The sequence below is a fragment of the Zalophus californianus genome, chromosome 9 (genome assembly GCF_009762305.2).
Source record: "Zalophus californianus isolate mZalCal1 chromosome 9, mZalCal1.pri.v2, whole genome shotgun sequence".
NCBI classification, from domain to species: domain Eukaryota; kingdom Metazoa; phylum Chordata; class Mammalia; order Carnivora; family Otariidae; genus Zalophus; species Zalophus californianus.
Window position 1 is genome coordinate 118,671,528 of NC_045603.1, and position 20,209 is coordinate 118,691,736.

Genomic DNA, 20,209 nt, shown 5'->3' on the forward strand with positions numbered 1-20,209 from the left:
GGTATAATGTTTGCCTGGTAAATCTTTCTCATTCTTACACTGACCTCATTTCTGTGTTGCATTTTTAGGTATAACTTTTACAGATTATAGATAGTAGGTTTAAAAAACATCCAATCTTATAATCTTTTTCAACAGCTAGTTTATTCTCTTAATATTAGTTGTGATTACTAATATGTTTTTATTTTTCTGCCAACTTATTTTGTAATTTCTCTTTAGCTTCTTCTTTTATACCTCTTTTTTTCTACCTCCCTACTTTTCATTGGATTGATAAACTTTCTTTAGTTCCTATTCTCTCCTCTACTGGGAATTAAGTTAATCATGGTATCTTTATTCTTTTAATGGTTGCACTCCTTCTCTTTGGTTTTTTTCTTTTTAGGAAGCACACACGATCACATCCAGTATCTGTGGTTGCTCTGTCCCTTTATTATTCAGACCATAAAGGCCAATGATTTCTATTTGAGATTTGGCTGCCTTGTGAGGTCACCGAACACAGCCACCCCAGCAGGCATCTCTCCCTGCATCAGTCCTTCCTCCAACTTTTGAATCCCCTCCCGGATTCTCCTGTTTCTGTTTATTCTCCAGAATAATGATTGTGTTTTGTTCCTATTTTATCTAGAGTTTATAGTGATCTGTGGGAGTCTTAGATCCAGTGGAGCTTGTTTGACCATACAGGATTTCTGTGCCTCCCTTCCTCAGAACATGCAGTCCATACAGGACTGGGTCTTCTAAAGGCAAAGTCATCTCTGCCTGTTGCTGGAATTTAAGGAATTCCTTAAGACTTCACTTGCTTTCAAATGTTTTTTAAAAATGACTTGTCAACATAGTACCCTTCATGAGTTGACAACATGATATAGAGAAATAGGGCTATGAGTCAGTCATAACTGTTCAAATCTGGGCCTTCCATTACTGGTCATGCAACGTTGCATTAGATAGTCATTAACCACTTGAAGTCTTATTATCCTCATCTGCAAAATAAAATCTTCTCTATGGTTTCAGGATACTAAAATGAGATTCTTTCCAGGATGCTAGTACACCAGATATCAAATTCAAAGTGAATTTGAGTTAGATCCCATTTGCAGGATTTGCAAAAGGAATGTTGCATATCAGATCAATGACTCTTAGCTTTTGAAATAGATCAAGGATAATAAAAATAAGAGTCAGGAGGTGAAGAGGAAAAATTACTGAAGTGATCGAGAAAACACTATTGCCATGCTCTTTATAGGGGAAGAGGTACCAGAAGCGATCTTCCTCAACTCAAAGCTAGTAAAGCAGGCTTGTATGGAACCTGAAGTACGTTTGCTGCTTTTGGAAAACACAGAGGACTGGTGCTGATCCATGCTTAAGGAAACTAGGAAGATGGAGTCGCTAAGTTGGGATCATTCTATACTTCCAAAGTTGTTGGGGTGAGGAATGTGTGATTGTTTCCTATGGACCATATGTGGCCTATGAAAGAGAAAGAGAGAGAGAGAAAGTGCATCATCATGGCGTCATTCTGGGCCCTATCCAGTAGAATGATCTAAAACCACAGAGGACCCCCAACAGTAGGAAGAAGAAAAAAAAGTTCTATATTCATAGGGGCTGAGGAAGGAGTAGCAATGATCACCCAGTCTTACTTTGAATGTGTTTAACTCATGGTAATAATATTCTAAATGCCACTTTGAGGCTGTGTTTTGAGTGACAGTAGGATTTTCTCTTCCCAAGAATGAGCAGAAAGGCCCTGGAATTGACTAGAGTTTCCATTCAGGGCAGAGGAAGATTGCCTAGTGAATACATTTTAAATAGATGGTGGGAGACAAAAATACATTATATGTTTTGATGATCAGAAATGATTCTTAGTCAACATGCTGATTTGCTTGGCTAGTAAATTCACAACAAATGTGGATTTTTGCCTATCTTTCCTGATTTAATGTCCACATCTTGGACTATACCTTTTGGAGGTACGATAAAGGGTTGTTGTTAACCCAGGTACTTTATCCTGGACGGGAAGAAACGACCAGGAACATTCTCTCCCTTACTCCATTAGCATATATTAATTTAGCAGATTAACTGGAGTTCTCCAATGTATACCATATTCCAGAGGTATTCTTAAAAAGCAGGACAGGCCCCTGACTACATTCCAGGTCATATGCCCATGTTGGGGAGGAAAAATTTTTTCTTTACCTTTCAACATTCTTCTAGTTGCTCTAAGAATCAAATTGACCGGAGACAGATTAACAGGAGAAAAACAATTTAGTAACATGTACACCTCGTGAACACAAGCAAGAGACCCAGGAAAACTGAGTAACTCTCTGAAATGGCCTTAAATACCACCTTCAACTAAAGACAAAAGAAGATGTTGGGGGAGGAAGGGAGAAGTTATGGGAGGTTATGAGGAAAAGCACAATAAACAAGGATATGGTGGTTATGCAGGTTTAAATCTGCATAAGAGTTTCTAGAGATTTTAACTCATCCCCTTCTTGCTGGTATAGCTAGGGAGGCGCTTTCCCTTCTAAATGTAAATGTCTCTTATAAAAGGGTAACTTCTACTCAGTTTTGGAGCTTCTCCTGTGTTTGCAGTTTCTTTAAAATAATCAGTATGCCAAAGAGGCATATAAAAATTTGCCTCTTTACCCCCAGAACCAGACAATGTACTAGAATCTTTACACAGAGTGCCCTTACTGTCTTCAATAATGTATGTTTTTCCATTTTTCAGATTATTAGATCTCTTCAAGTGGATTTTGGGTTCCTCAAACAATTGCTTCAGTTGAAATTTGAGGACCGTCTTAAAGAAGAGTCTTTCAATCTCTTCACTGCTCTACATGACAGGATCCTAACAATCGAAAAACATTATCAAGAGGTAAAAGTTCTCTCATTTCCTTTGTTTTATATGTGGATTGATCTTGTGCTTAGATAGGTATGTACTACAGTTTTGAATTTAGCAACTAGTGTGGGGGGCAATTTAATTTGCATATGTTGTGTCTCATATAATAGCTAATCCATATAATAGCTTTCCTTTGTATCAGGAACTTTGTAAGTACTCTGTATGCAAATTAATCTAATCCTCACACTAACTTCATGAAGTAGGTGCAATTATTATCCCTCTTTTACAGATGAGGAAATTGAGGCCCAGGAAGTTTAATTAACTTGCTCAAGGCCACCAGTTAAACAGCAGAGTTTATTTTCCTGGCCAGACAGTTTGATGTTTGAGATCTGGCTCTTAAGCACAATTTTATCGGATATTATTTGTACTTATTATCTCTGTAAAAGCCAAAGGCTTGAAAACTCAGCTGCTTCAAGGAATTTCCTAAATTCTTTGGTCAGGTTAGCATATTTATCTGTCATTAAGAATAGAGACTGCTTTTCTTCAGTTATAAGACACACACAAACCCCTCATCTTCTATTGACTCCACCATTCTGAGAACCACTATACGCCTTTTAAATGTGTTCCTTCCATAAGTCTCTCAACAATGCTTAAATGAAACCCGATTATCCCTGATCTATAGATAAGGAAACTGAGATGCCAAGGTTAAGTAACCTGCTTCAGGTCAGACAGATTGAAAGTGGCACAATAATACTGAAATCCAGTTCTGTCTGACTCTAAAGCCTAATTGTTGTTTGCACTCCATGCTGGAATCAGAATTGAAATCAGAATCAAAGTTTGTGGTGGGTTTTAATATAATGTTTTTCATTGTTATACAAAACAATGGTCAACTGATTTGGTTAATCAGAAAATGACTCTGTTTTATGGATTAGTGGCTCTAGATTTCTTTTTATGAGCATATCCCATTCAAAAGGTACAAGGACCAAGAGAGGACATGAATTACAAATAGGTTTTACTATTTTTAAGAGCAGTTCTAGGAAGACAGTAAAAAGACTTAAATATGTAAAGTGAAATAAAATGTTCAGATTATCTATATTTATTTTATCCATTTGAGCTCTATATTGCTTATAGTTAAGTAAAAATTGAATGTAGTGTGGGGTACCTGGCTGGCTCAGTCAGCTAGGTGGCTGGCTCTTGATTTCGGCTCAGGTCACGATCTCAGGGTCGTGAGATGGAGTCCTGCGTCAGGCTCTGTGCTCAGCCTGCAGTCTTCTTGAGAGTCTCTCTCTCCCTCTCCTCTGCCCCTCCCCCTGCTCACATGTGTGTACTCTTTCATGTGCGTGCTCTCTCTCTCTCTCTCTCTCTCTCAAAAATAAATAAATAAATCTTTTTAAAAAATTGAATGCAGTGTAATAGCTATAGTATAGGAGAAATGATTACAAATTGGAGTTTTCACAAGATTTGGGATGATCTGAATGATGGTTTTATACTGAGTCCTTTAGTAGGGTGAGAGAGTCATATTTGGAAATTCAGTATGGTGTTCATTGTACTTATTTTTGGTTTGCAGAATGAGGACATTATAAGAAAATGCTACAATCAGCAGTTGGCTGATGCCATAGCTGTTATCAAAGGAATGTACAAGGTGGGTTTTTAGTGCTGTCATGGGCAAGGCCAGCTTCCCATCCTGCGAATGCAGAGTGGGGCTCGCTGGGGGTTCCCAGTCTGTGTTTTTGGCTTTGAAGATCTGTCTGCTCAGTTTTCAGGTCACTGAAAAGGGATCAGGCCTAAGACTGTTCACACTCACGTTAAATTGACCAAAATAACATTTTATGGTGACAGATATAACTTTGCAGAGACTGGAAAATTCCAGTCTGGTGTCCAGGTAAGTGACGAAGTCTGTTTGGTGAGCATGCAGTTGGATAGAAGGTCAGATAGTCTCAGAGAGTTCATTGCGATTGTTGTAAATCCCAATGAATTGTCTCTGACCCCTTGGTGGAGTAACTCTTCTACTGATGAGGACATGTCTATCTGCCATATATGGTGTTTCACTCTCCTACACGATGGGAACATTCATAGTTTTCAATGATTACCTTTTAGGCTTACTAAGGACCTTGTGCTTCTTTTAGATTTTATAACTGTATTCTTGTCTTTCATTTCAATAAACCTCTGGGAAGAAATATTTTTTATTATGGCAAATTGTGCATTGATTGCATACTTCTTTTCATAGCATTTATCACGTTTGTATTTAATTATGTAATTGCCTGTTACATGTTCTGTTCCATGCCAGACTGTAAGCTTTATGAGGGCAGGGATGTTGTCTGTCTTATTCACTGCTCTGCCTGCCTCTTAGTGCTGTGCCTGATGCATGATTAGCGATCAGCTAATAATTGCTAGGTGAAAGGATAGTTGCCTGTATTTGTGGCAGATACTGGTGACTCAGCAGTGATTCTCCCTCCTCCTTTTCCTTATTCGCAGAAGCGCTTCTTACTATGAAGCCACAATGCTAGATCCTTTCTTTCCCTGCTTCCTTTTCAGATGTGGTGTGAACGTAGGCAAGGTCAGGTGCCTGACCAATGTGACCTGAAGCTAAGTTGGCTGTGAGGTTTGGGGAGGAGGTTATTCTTTGTCATTTAAAGAGCTTTGTGGGGGGGGCCCTGGGTGGCTCAATAGGTTAAATGGCTGCCTTCTGCTCAGGTCATGATCTCAGGGTACTGAGATCGAGTCCCACATTGGGCTCCCTGCTCACAGGGGGTCTGCTTCTCCCTCTGCTGCTCCCCCTGCTTGTGCTCTCTCTGTCGTGCTCTCTCTCAAATAAATGAATAAAATCCTAAAAAAAAAAAAAAAATAAAGAGCTTTGTGGGAATAAACATCCTTCTTTTTTCTTTGACATTTTTGTTTCCTGATGCTTGGAATTGCCACAGCCAACCTACAACCAAGGACTGAGACATTTTGGATGTGCTAAAGGTAGCAGGGTGGAAAGATAGTAAGCACTAGGGGCCTTGATGAACATCATTGAGCAACTACATAATTCTGGACTTGCCCTGCCTCTGGCCCTTTCATTTCATGAGATAATACTCCTCCTAGTGTTTAAGCTGCGGGTTCAGTAATTTCCAGCTGAAAACATTCCAGGACCTACTGCTCTGACAACAGTCTCTGTGACTCTGTGCCGATTGTGATTCCACAAGTGCTGTGACCCTGTCTTTCTCACCTGCCGTGTTACCTTGTCCTCTCCCACACAAAGGTGGAGCCTAATTCCCCCTCCTTGAATCTGGGCTGGCCTCGGTGCCTTGCTCCTAGGTATAGAAGGTGATGCTGCACCAGTTTGGAGGTTAGGTCAAAAAGAAGCCTTGCAACTTCATTCTCATCCTCTTGGAATGTTTGCTGTCTGGATTCGCGCTCTCTGAATCCAGCTGCCATGTTGTGAGAAGCTCAAGCTGTTTGGAGGATCTGCATGTGGGTACTGGGTCCACAGGCTCAACTGAGCTCAGCTTTTAAGTCATCCAGCCCCCAGCCATTTCGTCTTTCCATCTGAGGTCCCAGGCATTAATGGAGCAGAGACAAGCCATCCCCTTGTGCCGGTCTTAATTCCTTGCCCCATGGAGCTCGAGAGCATGATAAACGGTTGTGGTTTTAGGCCACTAAGTTTGGGGAGGTGTATTATGCAGCAGTAAATGGAGAGCTGGCATGGTTTCCTTGCACTCACATCAATAAGCAACTTCCAATTGCCTTTGTTGGATAGACGACTTCTCTAATAGTTCTGCCAGCACCATGTAGCATTGTGGTTAAGAGTTAGCATAATGTGTGCTTTAGAACAAGGACCCTGGCTGGAGTCAGACTCCTTGGGTTAGACTCCTGGCTCTGTCCTTTTATCATTATGTGACCTTAGGCAAAATACTGAACCTCTCTGCCTCAGTTTTGTCATCTGTCAAATGAGGATCATAATAGTGCCCCCCTCATGGGCTTGTTATGAGGAGGGAATGAATTGATCCCTGTGAAGCACTTACAATAGTGCCTGGAATAAGATAAGTGCAGTCTAAATGCCTGCTAAATAAATGAATATTTCACATATTCATGACACTCCTTGGTACTGGTCATTTGTTCTCCTTTATTATCTTAGTATTTAGGCTTGTAGGTTTCTGACCACTGACTGTAGATACAGTAAATTGCCTTTAAGATATCTATAATAATTGTCAGTATTTGTTATGTTGAACTGTATGAAATTGCCACTTTTGGAGCCCAAAATGTCAAATATCAGCAATTTCATATGGCTCAACATAATAAACATACTTATCTTAATGGATAAAGGCAGCAACAAACTACATAAAATATTAGGCTATAATAACTTAAAGTAGAAGAAATTCATCTTCAATTTAACCAAGCACGTGTTGAATGAGTACTGTGTGCTAGGATATGGTGCATACTGACATTACAAAGATGAAAGAGAGATGAATAGGGGTGAATTATAAACTCAGCCATAATATACTTTGTTCACTGCAGAGATAAACATACAACAGGAGATATGGAAGCACCACAAAGGGAGCAGTTATTTCTGCCTTCATGCTTTAGGGAGGCTTCACAGAGAAGATATTTGTGCTGAGTTTTAAAGTAAATTCACAGTTGGTAGATAAGAAATACAAAGGGATTCTAGGTAGGTGACATAGTGTCTCTTAGTCAGGATGTTCTTAGTGGCCAGTGATACATACCTAATTCACACTGGCATTAGTTAGAGGAGTTTATTGGTTCATGTAACTGTAAAGTGTAGTGATAGTAATGACTTCAGGAAAAGCTGGATCTAGGTGCTCAAATAATGTTATCAAGAAACTGTCCATCCCCTGCTTCTACCTTCTTCTCTGACAGTTTAATTTCCAGGCAGGTTCTCTTCACGTAAGAGCAACCTTAGACAGAGCATCTCTTTCTAGATAGTTCCTACAAGAGTCTCAAGACTGACTCTGACCAGTCTGGCCTAGTTATTGTCCCCTACTCCCACCACAAGCCAAGCCAGAGTGATGTACCCATCGCAGGAGATAATATCAAGGACAGGGTTTACCCAAATGGAAAAGAGAGGTTTTGATACTTAAAGGAGAGATGTTGGGTAGGCAAAACTGTTTAGGCAAATTGGCTTCCCACTTTCAATAGCGTGTGAAAAGGCAAATAGGACCTGGTCAGAGTTGCTGTTGCATTGCCCCACATAGTAGCCAGTAGCTATGGGTGGCTCTTAAAATGGAAGTTGAAATTAAATTAAAAATTCAGTTCCTGGGTTGCATTAGCCATAGATCGCCCAGCAATATTCTGTGAAACCGAATAACTTAGGAGAATTCATGAAAGTTTGCACAGGTATGTTTATTTTATTTTATTTTTATGTTTTTATTAATAACAGTTAAAGAGCTATGCTTTATTGAGTGCTCTCTTTGTGCCGGGCACCACACGAAGGAGTTTAGATGTATCATTTTATTCAGTCTTCACATGAGCAAGTAGCAAGAACTGGTGCCCACAGCAATTCTTCAATTTCTAATGTGGCACAGAGAGTGGTGGTAATAACAGGAACCACGTCATGCCCTCAGATTCTTACCTAGTGCTCTTGCTAATTTCAAGGTGTAAATTAGGCTGCTACAGAAATGCCTGTGCTATCCGGTTCATCCAAAACATGGTGCCCAAAGATGAAGTCCAAGTATCTTTTGCCTGGTTCAGCCCCATGACCAGGTGGAGCTGGGAGTCCAGTTCCCATCTATGTCATGTCTCTACAGTTGTTCTGCAGAAAATGGGAAATGCTTGAAATTTTCTGAGCAGGAGAAAGAGAGGTGCCTTTGTGCCCTTCAGGATGGTTACTCCTGTAACAGTGTTAAAGGGCGTTGGAGAAATGAAGACACAGATGTACACTCCAGGAAGACAGAAACCACGAAGAGTTTCCTCAATGCCCAGTACAGTGCTTGGATTTTAATAAATATTTATTGGAGGAAGATAGAAGGAAGAATGAGAAAGAAGGAAGGAGGGAAGATGAGCTACAATCTGTAGTTTAAGGCAGAATGTTGGGTAGCGGAAGGGAGGGACAAAAGGAATGAAGTTCTGCTCTAGGTTAAAAGAATTTAAAGAGACGTCTCACTAAATGCAATATGTAGGGCTAGATAGTATCCTGCTTTGAACAAACCAACTGTTAGAAAAAAAGTTTCGAGATAATTTGAAAAATTTTATTATAGACTAGATATTAAATGATATTAAGAAACTCTGTTACTTTTGTTAGTGTGATGGTGGCATTGTGATTACATGAAAAAGAAAAGAAACCCTTAGTTATTAGAGATGAACTGTGAAGTATTTAGGGGTCAAAGACAAGATGTCTAGGATTCCCATAAAAATACATGAGAGCAGAACAGGTAGGTAAGTGTGTAACAGACTATCATAATTTTCTCTACCTTGGGGTATGTTTCATCATAAAAAAAAGCAGATTTATTTGAAAAAATGCAGGTTACTTCTTTCGTCCTCTTTCTTAAACACCCGCAGTGGCCTTTTAGAATTCAAGATGGAGTCCAAGCTCCATTGCTTGGTCTATGTCTTCCAGGCCGTGGGGACCCTGGCCCCTTAGGCTCCCCAGGTTCATTCTGCTGCAGCTTTCAGACCCTCAAACCTGCCAGGTACATTCCTGCCTTACGGCTAATCCCTGGAACCCTCTGGCCTCCATCTTCATATTGTAGCTCAAAAGGTACCTCCTCAGGCTTCCTGTGACCATCACCACTCAAGGACAAATGTTCCACGCCAGTCTCTCCCTATTCCATTCTGTGGCCTTCAGAGCAGATGCCACTGCCTAAGATTCTCTTGTTCATGTTTATTTACTTATGAGTGTTCTGTTTCACCCCACAAGACTTTCGCTTTGGGAGAGCAGCCATCCTGGCTTCATACCTAGAGGCATGTAGCAGGTGTGAGATAAGAATATGTTGAAAGAATAAACACAGGAACAAATTAATGGGGAAGGGCTTTCTGAGCATGAATCTTTCCACAGAGACCGTAAAGGAAAATAAAAATAAGCATAAAATGAAAAACTTCTGTACAACAAAAGAAAGTAAAAATAGTTTGAAGAAAAATGAAGAACTGGGAAAATATGTGCAAAAACATGCAAATAATGTATTAATATTCCTAACATATTGAGACTCCTACCAATCATTAAGATAATGCTGAATAGGGGCACCTGCATGGCTCAGTCGGTTAAGCCATCTGACTGTTGATCTCTGAGATCATGGTGGTGAGATGGAGCCCTGCGTCAGGCTCTGCACTCAACAGGGAGTTTGCTTGAGATTCTTTCCCCTCCCTCTCCCTCTGCCCCTCCTCTCAGTTCACTCGTGCATGTGCTCTCTCTCTAAATAAATAAATAAATAAAATCTTAAAAAAAGAAAATAATGCTGAATAGCCCATTAGAAAAATCAGCAAAATATATTAAAAAGATATTAAAATAAAAATATCTAAATGGCCAACAAACTTACAAAAAATGTTCAACCTTACTAAAAATAAAACAAATGCAAATGAAGCAAAAATACTGCTTTCATCTATCAGATTGGCAGAAATTTAAAGATTGATATTATCTACTCTTGGCAAGGTGTGGGTTAATGGGTAAGCACATATATTGTGGAAGCATAAATTGGTACCACCCATTTGGAAGAAAATTTAACAAATTCTAATAAAAATTTAAATGTGCATTTATTTTGACCAAGCAATCCCATTTCCAGGGGATAAAAATACATATACAATGATTAGCAGCATTATAATCCAGTTTTTAATAGAAAATAATGGACTAATACTACTTAATGACACAAATGTTAGAAAAATACCCAGCCCATTTAAACGAAGGTAAATTCATATGTACTACTACGAAGGCATTTCCAAGATACATTGTAATTGAAAAAAACCTGACAGAACAACACAATATTATAGAACACGCAGAATGTCTGGAGAATGAGGGAGAAAAAGAAAGCACTTTTTTAATTTGAAGTTTCTGTATTTTTATAACAGTCATGCTTCCATTTTTTATAACATGTGTTACTTTGTAGTAAAAAGAAGTGTCATTTCAGTTGCAATACATTTCTTTCCCCCGACCCCCCGCCCTTTCTCTTTTTTCTTTCTTTTCCTTGACATTGACTTTTACAACAAATAAGGCAGTTGTCTTTCAACATGTCCCACGTGCTGTAGTTGTTAGTTTGCTTCCTCAAGGGGATGTGTCACTTGTTCTTCTGTTTTCCATATTTCTTATAAATTAGAATATAGCTCTAAAATCACGATTAGATTCAAATTCAAATTTTATACCTTTTGACAAGAATGGCTTATTGGCAGGGCTTTTAAAAAAGTAAACTTTTACTTGAAGTATAATTTACACACATAAAAGCACACAGATTATAAATGTACAATTCAAATTTTTGTTAAAAAAAACGAGCATACCCAAATAATCATTCTTTAGATCAAGAATTAGGATGTTATGGCAACTTCCACCTCTCCAAAGGTTACCGTGATCTGACTTCTGTCACAGATTTGTTTTGCTTATGTTTGGATTTTAATGTAAATAAAACCATACAACACTTGCTTCTTTATGTCTGACTTCGATCGTTGGACCTTACATTTGTAAAATTTGTCCATATTGTTGTGCATAGCAATAGTTTGTTCTTTCTCATTGCTATACAGTATTCTGTTGTATGAACATTCTTGTGCATACCTTTTTATTGTTTTACATAATCTCTACACCCAACGTGGGGTTCAAATTTATAACCCCAAGATCAAGAGTTGCATGCTCTACGACTGAGCCAGCCAGGTGCCCCTCTTGTACATATCTCTTATTTACGTAAGTGTGTGTGTATGTATGTATGTATATAGAGAGAGGGCATCAACAGGAGGGGCATAGGGAGAGGGAGAGAGAATCTCAAGCAGACTCCCCACTGAGCTCAGAGCATGACATGAAGCTCTATCTCACGACCCCAAGATCAAACCCAAGCTGAAACCAAGAGTCGGATGCTCAACCAACTGAGACACCCAGGCGCCCCACATATCTTTTAATGCCCATATGCATGCATTTCTGTTGGGCATATACTAGAGTAGAATTGCTAGACCGCAGAGTGAGCACATTTTCAGTTTTAGTGGATGGATGCTATTTTTGAAGTTTTCTACTGTTTTTCTAAGTTACACCAATTTTTACTCCCTTCAGAGATGTGGAAGTGTTCCAGCTGCTTGACATTCTCAGTTCTACCGCTCTTTTAGATTTTAACTCTTCTTGTGAGTGTGTAGTGGTATGTGTTTGTGTCTGACATGTATTTTTTAAAGATTACTAAGGTTGCAGTGAAGAGAATAAATTATAGGAAAGCAAGGATGGAAATAAGAACAGCGGAAGTTTGTTTCAGTCATCTCTTTAGGTGATGGTGGTGGCTTGGAATAGGATGGTAGCAATAGAAATAGAATGAAGAGGGTGAATTTGGGATATATTTTAGAAGAAGAGCCCATAAGGTTTGCCAACGGGTCAGGTGTGGAAGGGAAACAAAAGGGTGAAATCGTGGGTAACTGCTAGCTTTTTGACTTACACAGCTGGATGGCTGGTTCACATCAGTGATTGGAGGAGTCTGGTGGAGGAAGAGTATGTGTGAATTCACGGGGTGGAAGTTGCTCGAAGTAAGCTTCCCAAGAGTAGGGCTCTTGGTTTGTACCTTTCACTTATGTATCCCAAGCACCTAGAATATTAATTAACACGAAGTAACTAATTAAAAGTATGTGTTGAACAAATGAATGAATTAGACATCTTAGTGGTGATATCTGGCAATTTGTTGAATGTATGAGTTTAGAGGTCTATGGAGAGACAGGTTAGATATATATGTATCTGGTAGTCATCATCGTCATAGTAGATTTAAAACCATAAGGATGGGATGAGATCACCCAGGAAGAAAGTGTATTTATACAAGGTTAGTAGTAGAAAAAGCAGGGGAGTCTGGTGTCACAGAGATCAAGAGAGGAGACTGTTTTAAGAAGGATGGAATGGTCAATGGTATCAAATACACTGAGACTTGAGTAAGCTGAGAGTCAAAAAGTAACATTGGCAGTATTAACACTGGCATCACTGCAGATCCCAGGAAGAACATCGCAGTCGAGCGAGCGATAGAGGTGGATGTTCAGTCGGAATTGGGGGTGAGGGGTGATCCAGTGTAGACTGAGGGCTTTGAAAGAAAGAATAAAGGGATAGGGCTCTGGCTGGAAGGCTAGAGTGAGAGTTTAGGGTCAAGGGACATTTTTTAAAAGAAGGGGTACTAGAAAATGCATGTATAGAGATGGGAAAGGTCCAGAACTGAGGGATAAATCAATAATGTAAAAGATAGAAGATAGGGTGCAGGAGGGAGTACTGGAGAAGGCCAGAGCAGAGCGGATCCACCGCACAAGTAGAGGGGTTGTTCTTAAGGGCAACGGGGGGATTCTCCATCATTGTACAGGAGTGTTATGGGCTGGGGATGCGTGGGTGTTTCAGCTGGTTAAGCATCTAACTCTTGGTCATGATCCGGGATTGTGAGATCGAGCCCCACGTCGGGCTCCACACTCAGCAGGGCATCTGCTTGAGATTCTCTCTCTCTCCTTCTCGCTCTGCCCCTCCCCCCTCTAAAATAAATAAATAAATCTTAGAAGTGTTACAGGCTGAATTGTGTCCCCCCCAAAATCCAGATGTTGAAGTCCTAACTTCCAGTACCTCAGAATGTGACTGTTAGGAGGTAGGGCCTTTAAAGGAACCATGAATGGATCTGTGAGGTCGTATGGGTGGACTCTGATCCAGTTTGACAGGAGTCCTTATAAAAACAGCAGATTAGGACACAGACACATACAGAGGGAATATTCTGTGAGGACACAGGGAGAAGATAGTCATCCACAAGCCAAGGAGAAAGACCTCAGCAGAAACCAACCCTGCTGACACCTTGATCTCAAACTTTGAATCTCTACTATTGTGAGAAAATACATTTCTATTGGTTAAGCCCCCCAGTCCGTGGAGCTCTGTCTAGTAGCAGCTCTAGCAAACCCAGGCAGGAAGGGAGAATGGAGTGCACAGAGAGCCATAGGCAGCTTATAGATTTGGCAGTGAGCTGTAGGCTGGCTTCTGTCTTCTTAATGAAGGCAGAGAGACATGACCCCAGGCTGAATCTGAAAAAAACGTGGAGGGACTGAGAGAGAGAGAGAAGAGAAAATTGGAAAATATTCTGTATTAAAAAAACACAGTTTTATGTTTTCATGTTTTAAATCTGTTTTGTACACATAGTTAGTTGGGTCTTACTTAACTTGCAGAGATTAACTTACATATAAATATCTAGTTTGCATAAATTTGATATAAACTACCTGACTGTATAATGATTTATCATTTTTAACTGGCCTTCATTAGGGGTGCCCGGGGGGCTCAGTCTGTTAAGTGGCCAACTCTTGATTACAGCTCAGGGCATGATCTCTGGGTCCTGGGATTGAGCCCTGTGTTGGGCTCCCTGTTCAGCAGAGAGTCTGCTTCTCCCTCTCTCTCTCTCTGACACTCCTCCCCATTTGTGCTCTCTCTCTCTCTCTCTGTCTCAAAAAAAAAAAAAATTAAGATTATCCTTCCTTGTGGACGATACCACTAAAATTGACCTGTAGTTTTAGGTATTGGGTATTAGATAAGCTATCTCATTTTCTTTTCTTCTACAGAAATGGCTTGAATATTCTTGGCTTTTTGTCCTTCCATATACATTAAATTATGTATTTAGTGCTATATTGTACAAATGAACTCATTGAAAATTGTATTGGTTTGCATTAAAACTATAGACCATTTTGGGGGAAATGTATATTTTCCTATAGTTAGGATTTTTTTCCCTTTCAACACTAAATCTCCGGTCTTTCACAGCCACTTGACACCAGCAGGATGTCATAGAAGAGGAAAACTTTTTCCTCAACCCTCCAAGGTTCAATAAGTGGAATGCAAAAATCAAACTGATAAAAGACAAATTAACAGCAGAGAAAAAAATGATTTAATTAAGTGCTATGCAGGCAAGTTCACAAAGAAATGTGGCTTCAGGAGGCAGTCAGAATTTGCAGGCTTATTGCCATCCCAGAGGGCAATAGAGTGTGGAGAAGAGGCTAAACAAAAGAAAAGGGATGTGGGGGCTAGGGAGGTAAGTTACAGGAAGGTGACTAGGGAAAGTACGGCGACAGGGATTGTTCAGTAAGGTTCATTATACAGATTCAAGTCAGTGTCTTCTCCATTCCTAAGAGCTGCTAAGAGTCCTTCTCCTCCAGGAGACCACTTTACAAATGGAAAATTCCTTTATAAATGTAAATTTCCTCTACAAAAGGAGTTTTATGCTGTTTTTAGGGTTTTTCCTGCCCCTCTTATTCCTCCCTTGCCTTTGAAATAATCATGCCAAAGGGGCATATTCTGGATTGTCCAAAAATTTGATTCAACTCTGACACCAACGATCCATAGCTGGTGCAGACCCCACAGGTAAAGGGCTCCATCCCATAAGACTGCCCCTTTTCAGATGCCAGTTGCGTACAAGTCCCAGTACCTCTGACCAACTGGCTATAAATTTGGTATTCTCCACCCCACCCCCTCCCACCAAGGTTTGATAATTTCCTAGAAGGACTCCTAGAACTCAGCAAAGCACCTTACTTACTGTTATAGGTTTATTATAAAGGATACAACCCCAAAAAGCCAAACGGAAGAGATGTGTAAGGGAGCAAAACTAATTTTCCTTCTTTCCTGCTAGGTTTGTAGCTGAGCCCCACCCCCTCCCCAATAAATGACAGATTAACAGGAGAAAAACAATTTAATAACATGCATACCTACTGTATACATGGGAGGGACCCAGGAAAACTGAGTAACTCCACAAACTGGCCCAAGCCACCCCCTTAAATACCATCTTCAGCTAAAGACAAAAGAAGATGTTGGGTGGGGAGGAGCCAGTTATGGGAAGTGACCAGGTGAAGCACAGTAAACAAAGTTGTAATTGTTATGCAGATTTAAGTCCTTGCCTTGTCCATTGATAAGCATTTCTAGAAGTTTAGTCATCCTCTTTCTGGTACAGAGAAGGGGACACGCTTACAAATGAAGATTTTCCTTATAGGAGTCTCTTCCATGTCATATGTGTGTATTCCTTTATACAAGTCTGACAAAAGAGTAACTTCTCAATTTTCAAAGCTTCTCCGGTGTTTGCTGTTTTTTAAAAGTAATCAGCCTAAAATAATCCTTACGCCAAAGGGACATATTTAGGGGTGGCAAATTCTGTTCCCCTTCAGATGCATAGCACAGGTATGGGGCAGAGGCTTGAAGCTTCCATGACCTCTCCAGATGCAGCACCCTCCCAGCTTCTAGTTATGTTCACCAACCCACAGCTCTCTGAATGCAGTCATTTGGGTTTTTGACAGAGGTCTCATGGTGTAGGACTGAATAAATCATTTGGCATTAACTCGATCTCCAGTCCCTCTCCTCTCCCAGGGGTGGGAGGATGGAGCTGAAAGTTCTAAGCTTCTAATCAAGGCTTGGTCTTTCTGGTGCCCAGACTTCATCCTGAAGCTATCTAGGGGCCCCCCAAGAGTGGCCTAAGGAGAACAAAAGGTAGTCCTATTGCTCTTGCCAAAAGTTTTAGGATTTTTGTACCAGGAACCAGGGACAAGGACCAGCTGTCTTCCGATGACACCATGCCTAAATTGAATCATCCAAATACCGTATATACTATAGTTCTCCATTTACTTAGCTCTTTTTTAATATTTTAAAATACAAAAAGAGCTTTAATGGCTTTGATGGGTGATGGAAGCAGAAAAATGTTCACCTTTAGCCCAGAAGGCTGACCCATAACCTGCATACTTCTGATAAGGATCAAATAATGTACCAGTTGCTACTTTCTTGAAGGGTCTCATGACTGCCTGTAAATCTCACCAATAGTTAATATCAAACTGAGTGATAAGGACCAGAGAAATCTTGAAAAAGTAGTTTCACGAGGAGAAATTCAAAGAAGATACCTATGACCTAACACTTCCTGCACATCCCCTTCCCCTTAAGTACTAAGCATATAACCACCAGCTTCATACAGCAAAAGTGCAGCCCTTTCTGCCCACGGGTGCTGTCCCCGTGCTACTGAAACTTACTAAGTCGCACCATAGAATGTTTCAAGAATTCTTTCTTGACCATTGTGCTCCATGACCCCCAACTTTTTTTTCCCAAGTTTTATTTATTTAAGTAATCTCCACACCCAATGTGGAGCTCAAACTCACGACCCTGAGATCAAGAGTCACATACATGCTCCCCTGACTGAGCCAGCCAGGCGCCCGGCCCTACATTTTTATTACATTTATTCCTGAATACTTTTCTTGAAGACATAGTAAATACCTTTTCTTTTTTTTTTTTTAAGATTTTATTTATTTATTTGACACAGAGAGAGGGAACACAAGCAGGGGGAGCAGGGGGAGCGGGGGGAGCGGGAGAGGGAGAAGGAGGCTTCTCGCTGAGCAGGGAGCCCGACGCAGGGCTCGATCGCAGGACCCTGGGATCACGACCTGAGCCGAAGGCAGACGCTTAACGACTGAGCCACCCAGGCGCCCCAGTAAATACCTTTCCAAAATTACATTTCTGACTTTTTCTTACTGGGGTATAGAAATGCAGTTGATGAGTATATATTGATTTTGTAACCAGCTATCTTATTAAATTTTTAAACTTACTTTAATAATTTATAGAGTCTTCAGAACTTCCTATATCAAGAGTTATATTAATTGAGAATAATTACATATTTGTTACTATCTTTTTCATCCTCATCCCATTTCTTCATTCATTCATTAATTTTTCCTTACTGCACTGGTGGTGCATCCAGTACAATGTTAAATAAGAGTGATGATAGCAAGCATCCTTATTTTATATCTAATCTTATAGGGAATGAATATAATGTTTCAACATTACATGTAACACTTGGTATATTACCAGGCTATTTTAAAGAGACTATTAAAAAAAAATCATGAATCCATTTCAGTTTTATAAAATGTAGGGTTTGTGCATCTACTAAGAGGTGCATAAATGCGTTCCCCTTCATGATGTTCCTCTTAATCTATTAACGTGGTGAAATTAATTAATTAATTTTTTAAGTGTTAAATCAATTTTACTGTCCTTGTGTATGTCCAACTTGGTCATGATATATCTTTTATAAAAAAAATTGTTGTTGAATTTAGTGTATTAATATTTTGATTAAGATATTTCAAATCCACGTTCATCAGTGAGGTAACCTGTACTTTTCTCTTTTTTATATTGTCCTTGTTGGGTTTTGGTATCAGCCTTATGCGAGCTTCCCAAAATGAGTTGAGAATGTTATCCTCATTTTGTTCCCTAGGAACATTTATATAAGATTGGAAATATTTCCTCCTTAAATATTTAGAACTACCAGGAAAAGCCAGCTGGGCCTGGAGGGTTAGATTGACTAATCGACATCTTTTGGATTCCTCATTCAATTTCCTTAATGATTATAAGACTATTGGGAATTCTATTCCTTCTGAGTCGGATATAATGAAATATTTGTCTAGGGCCTTGTCTATTTGATTTAAACTCAAAAATATGTTGGAAGAAAGGCTTACTAATGTATATCGCCCTCATAAAAAATGTAATCCTATATTTTTAAACCCACTTTTTGTTACTACTTTATCCATTTCATTGAGTTTTAAAATATTACTTATAATATTTTTTTACGACTCAGAATTCTATTTGCACTCTATGCTTGGTTATTGGTTATTTTTTTATGGCTTTTGCTCATTGCTCATAATTTTAGTCCTGTTATTTCTATAAACATATTTAACTGTACTTGATTTATATTCTGTGTCTCACCATTTCCATCTTTGAGGGTCTGATAAGTGCTGGCTGTCACATGTGACATGTCATTACTTTTGGGTTTTATGATTTTTGACTGTGAACTCAGATTTCTGTGGGAATTCCTTGAGACCTAGAACAGACGTCAGTTTCTATGGAGATCTGTGTTTGCTTCTATAAGATTTCTGGGTCTGTGACCACTTTAATCTGACTTTTAGCTTGAGGCATTTTAGACCACCCAGATGGATGACTTTGGGTCACAAGCTGTGTGGGTCATCTTTCATTTTGTGCTCATAAAACCTCTTTAGAAGACATGTTTTTTCCCTTCTCTGTACTCAGAGCCAAGTTTCCAGACAGGCAATTCCACTTTTGGTGGGGTGGGAGGGGGCGCACAGTTCAAGGTAGTTTTAGTTTGTTCTTACACTGAAGGAGTGGCCCTTTGGTGTCTCAACCTTAATGAGGAGGCCTCCTATTATTTAGAATTAGAATTACCACTTTGAGGAGGACAGAGGTGATATCTCTTCTCTGTGTCCTGCTGAGGAGCAAACCAAAGTTCACACAACCCTGGGTTGGCAATGCCCTGGAATGAAAGCCAGCTTCAGTGTGCGGCACAGCTCTCTGGATTTCCGCATTCACTTCATTTCAGCCTAAGTACTCCTTTCTTTGTCAGCTTATAGATGCACTTCACCTATCCTATCTAGAATTTTTGTTGTTTACAGTGGAAGAGTAAGTCAGAATCCCATGACTTTTTTTGAACATGCTTTCCTAATCTTTTGTGTCTTCAACAATTTCTGGGACACTGACATACGTCTAGTGTGTGTAGCAAATGCTCAGAAAATATGGCAGAATGGAGCACCTGGCTGGCTCAGTTGAAAGAGTACGCGACTCTTGATCTTGGGGTCATGAGTTTGAGCCCCACGTTGGGCGTAGAGATTACCAAAAATAAATAAATAAGTAAACTTAAAAATAATGTGGCAGAATAAGTGACTATCACTCTTTATATGTACTTCTTGTACTTCTTAAAGTAGAAAGCCCTGACATGATTAAATGCTTTCTATTCATCAGTTTTTCATAAACATGTTCTAGTTAAATATACTTAATCAGTGTATTAATTGTAGTTGGTTTATCTAATTAAAGAATTGCTTTAATGATATAAAAGTGATTATTTGAATCATCCCTTTGGTTGTTATCATTGCTTTGATCCATGACCTCAGACAGCCTGCCTAATCCTGGCCACCCAGTTTGCGGAGGCTCAGTCACAAGAAAAAAACAGAAGACTGTTGGAAAAAAATAAATAAATAAATAACCAAAGTAAACACTTGGGTTAAGAGGTAACTTTGGTTAAGGATAAATGACTCTGCTGCCCTCTGGAGGCCACTTGAGGATACAGGTAACAAGTCCCTTTCCAGGCAAGGAGCAAGTTTTTAAATCTATTTAACTTTTGTAGAAACAATCTCTTCCGTGATTTTATAGTACCTCATCTGACACAAAAGAAAAGATTTTTCTAAAACTTACACCTGATTTAGCTATATTTTGTAGGAGCTCAGATTCAAGTAAGAAAACAAACTACTCTAGGTATTTCAAATACATAGGGATTTAATAAAAGG

General features: G+C 39.5%; 1 protein-coding gene across 5 annotated transcripts in view; it reads left to right on the forward strand.

Annotated features, from left to right (window-relative positions):
- The window catches only part of C9H10orf67 (chromosome 9 C10orf67 homolog), a 155,326-nt gene that overhangs the window by 17,302 nt on the left and 117,815 nt on the right, over nucleotides 1-20,209 (forward strand). For all 5 annotated transcript variants that reach the window (XM_027594210.2, XM_027594212.2, XM_027594213.2 and 2 more), the window contains exons 3-4: nucleotides 2,693-2,836; nucleotides 4,368-4,442. In XM_027594210.2, coding sequence (XP_027450011.1) covers nucleotides 2,693-2,836; nucleotides 4,368-4,442 — 219 coding nt within the window. The remainder of the gene's footprint in view (nucleotides 1-2,692; nucleotides 2,837-4,367; nucleotides 4,443-20,209) is intronic.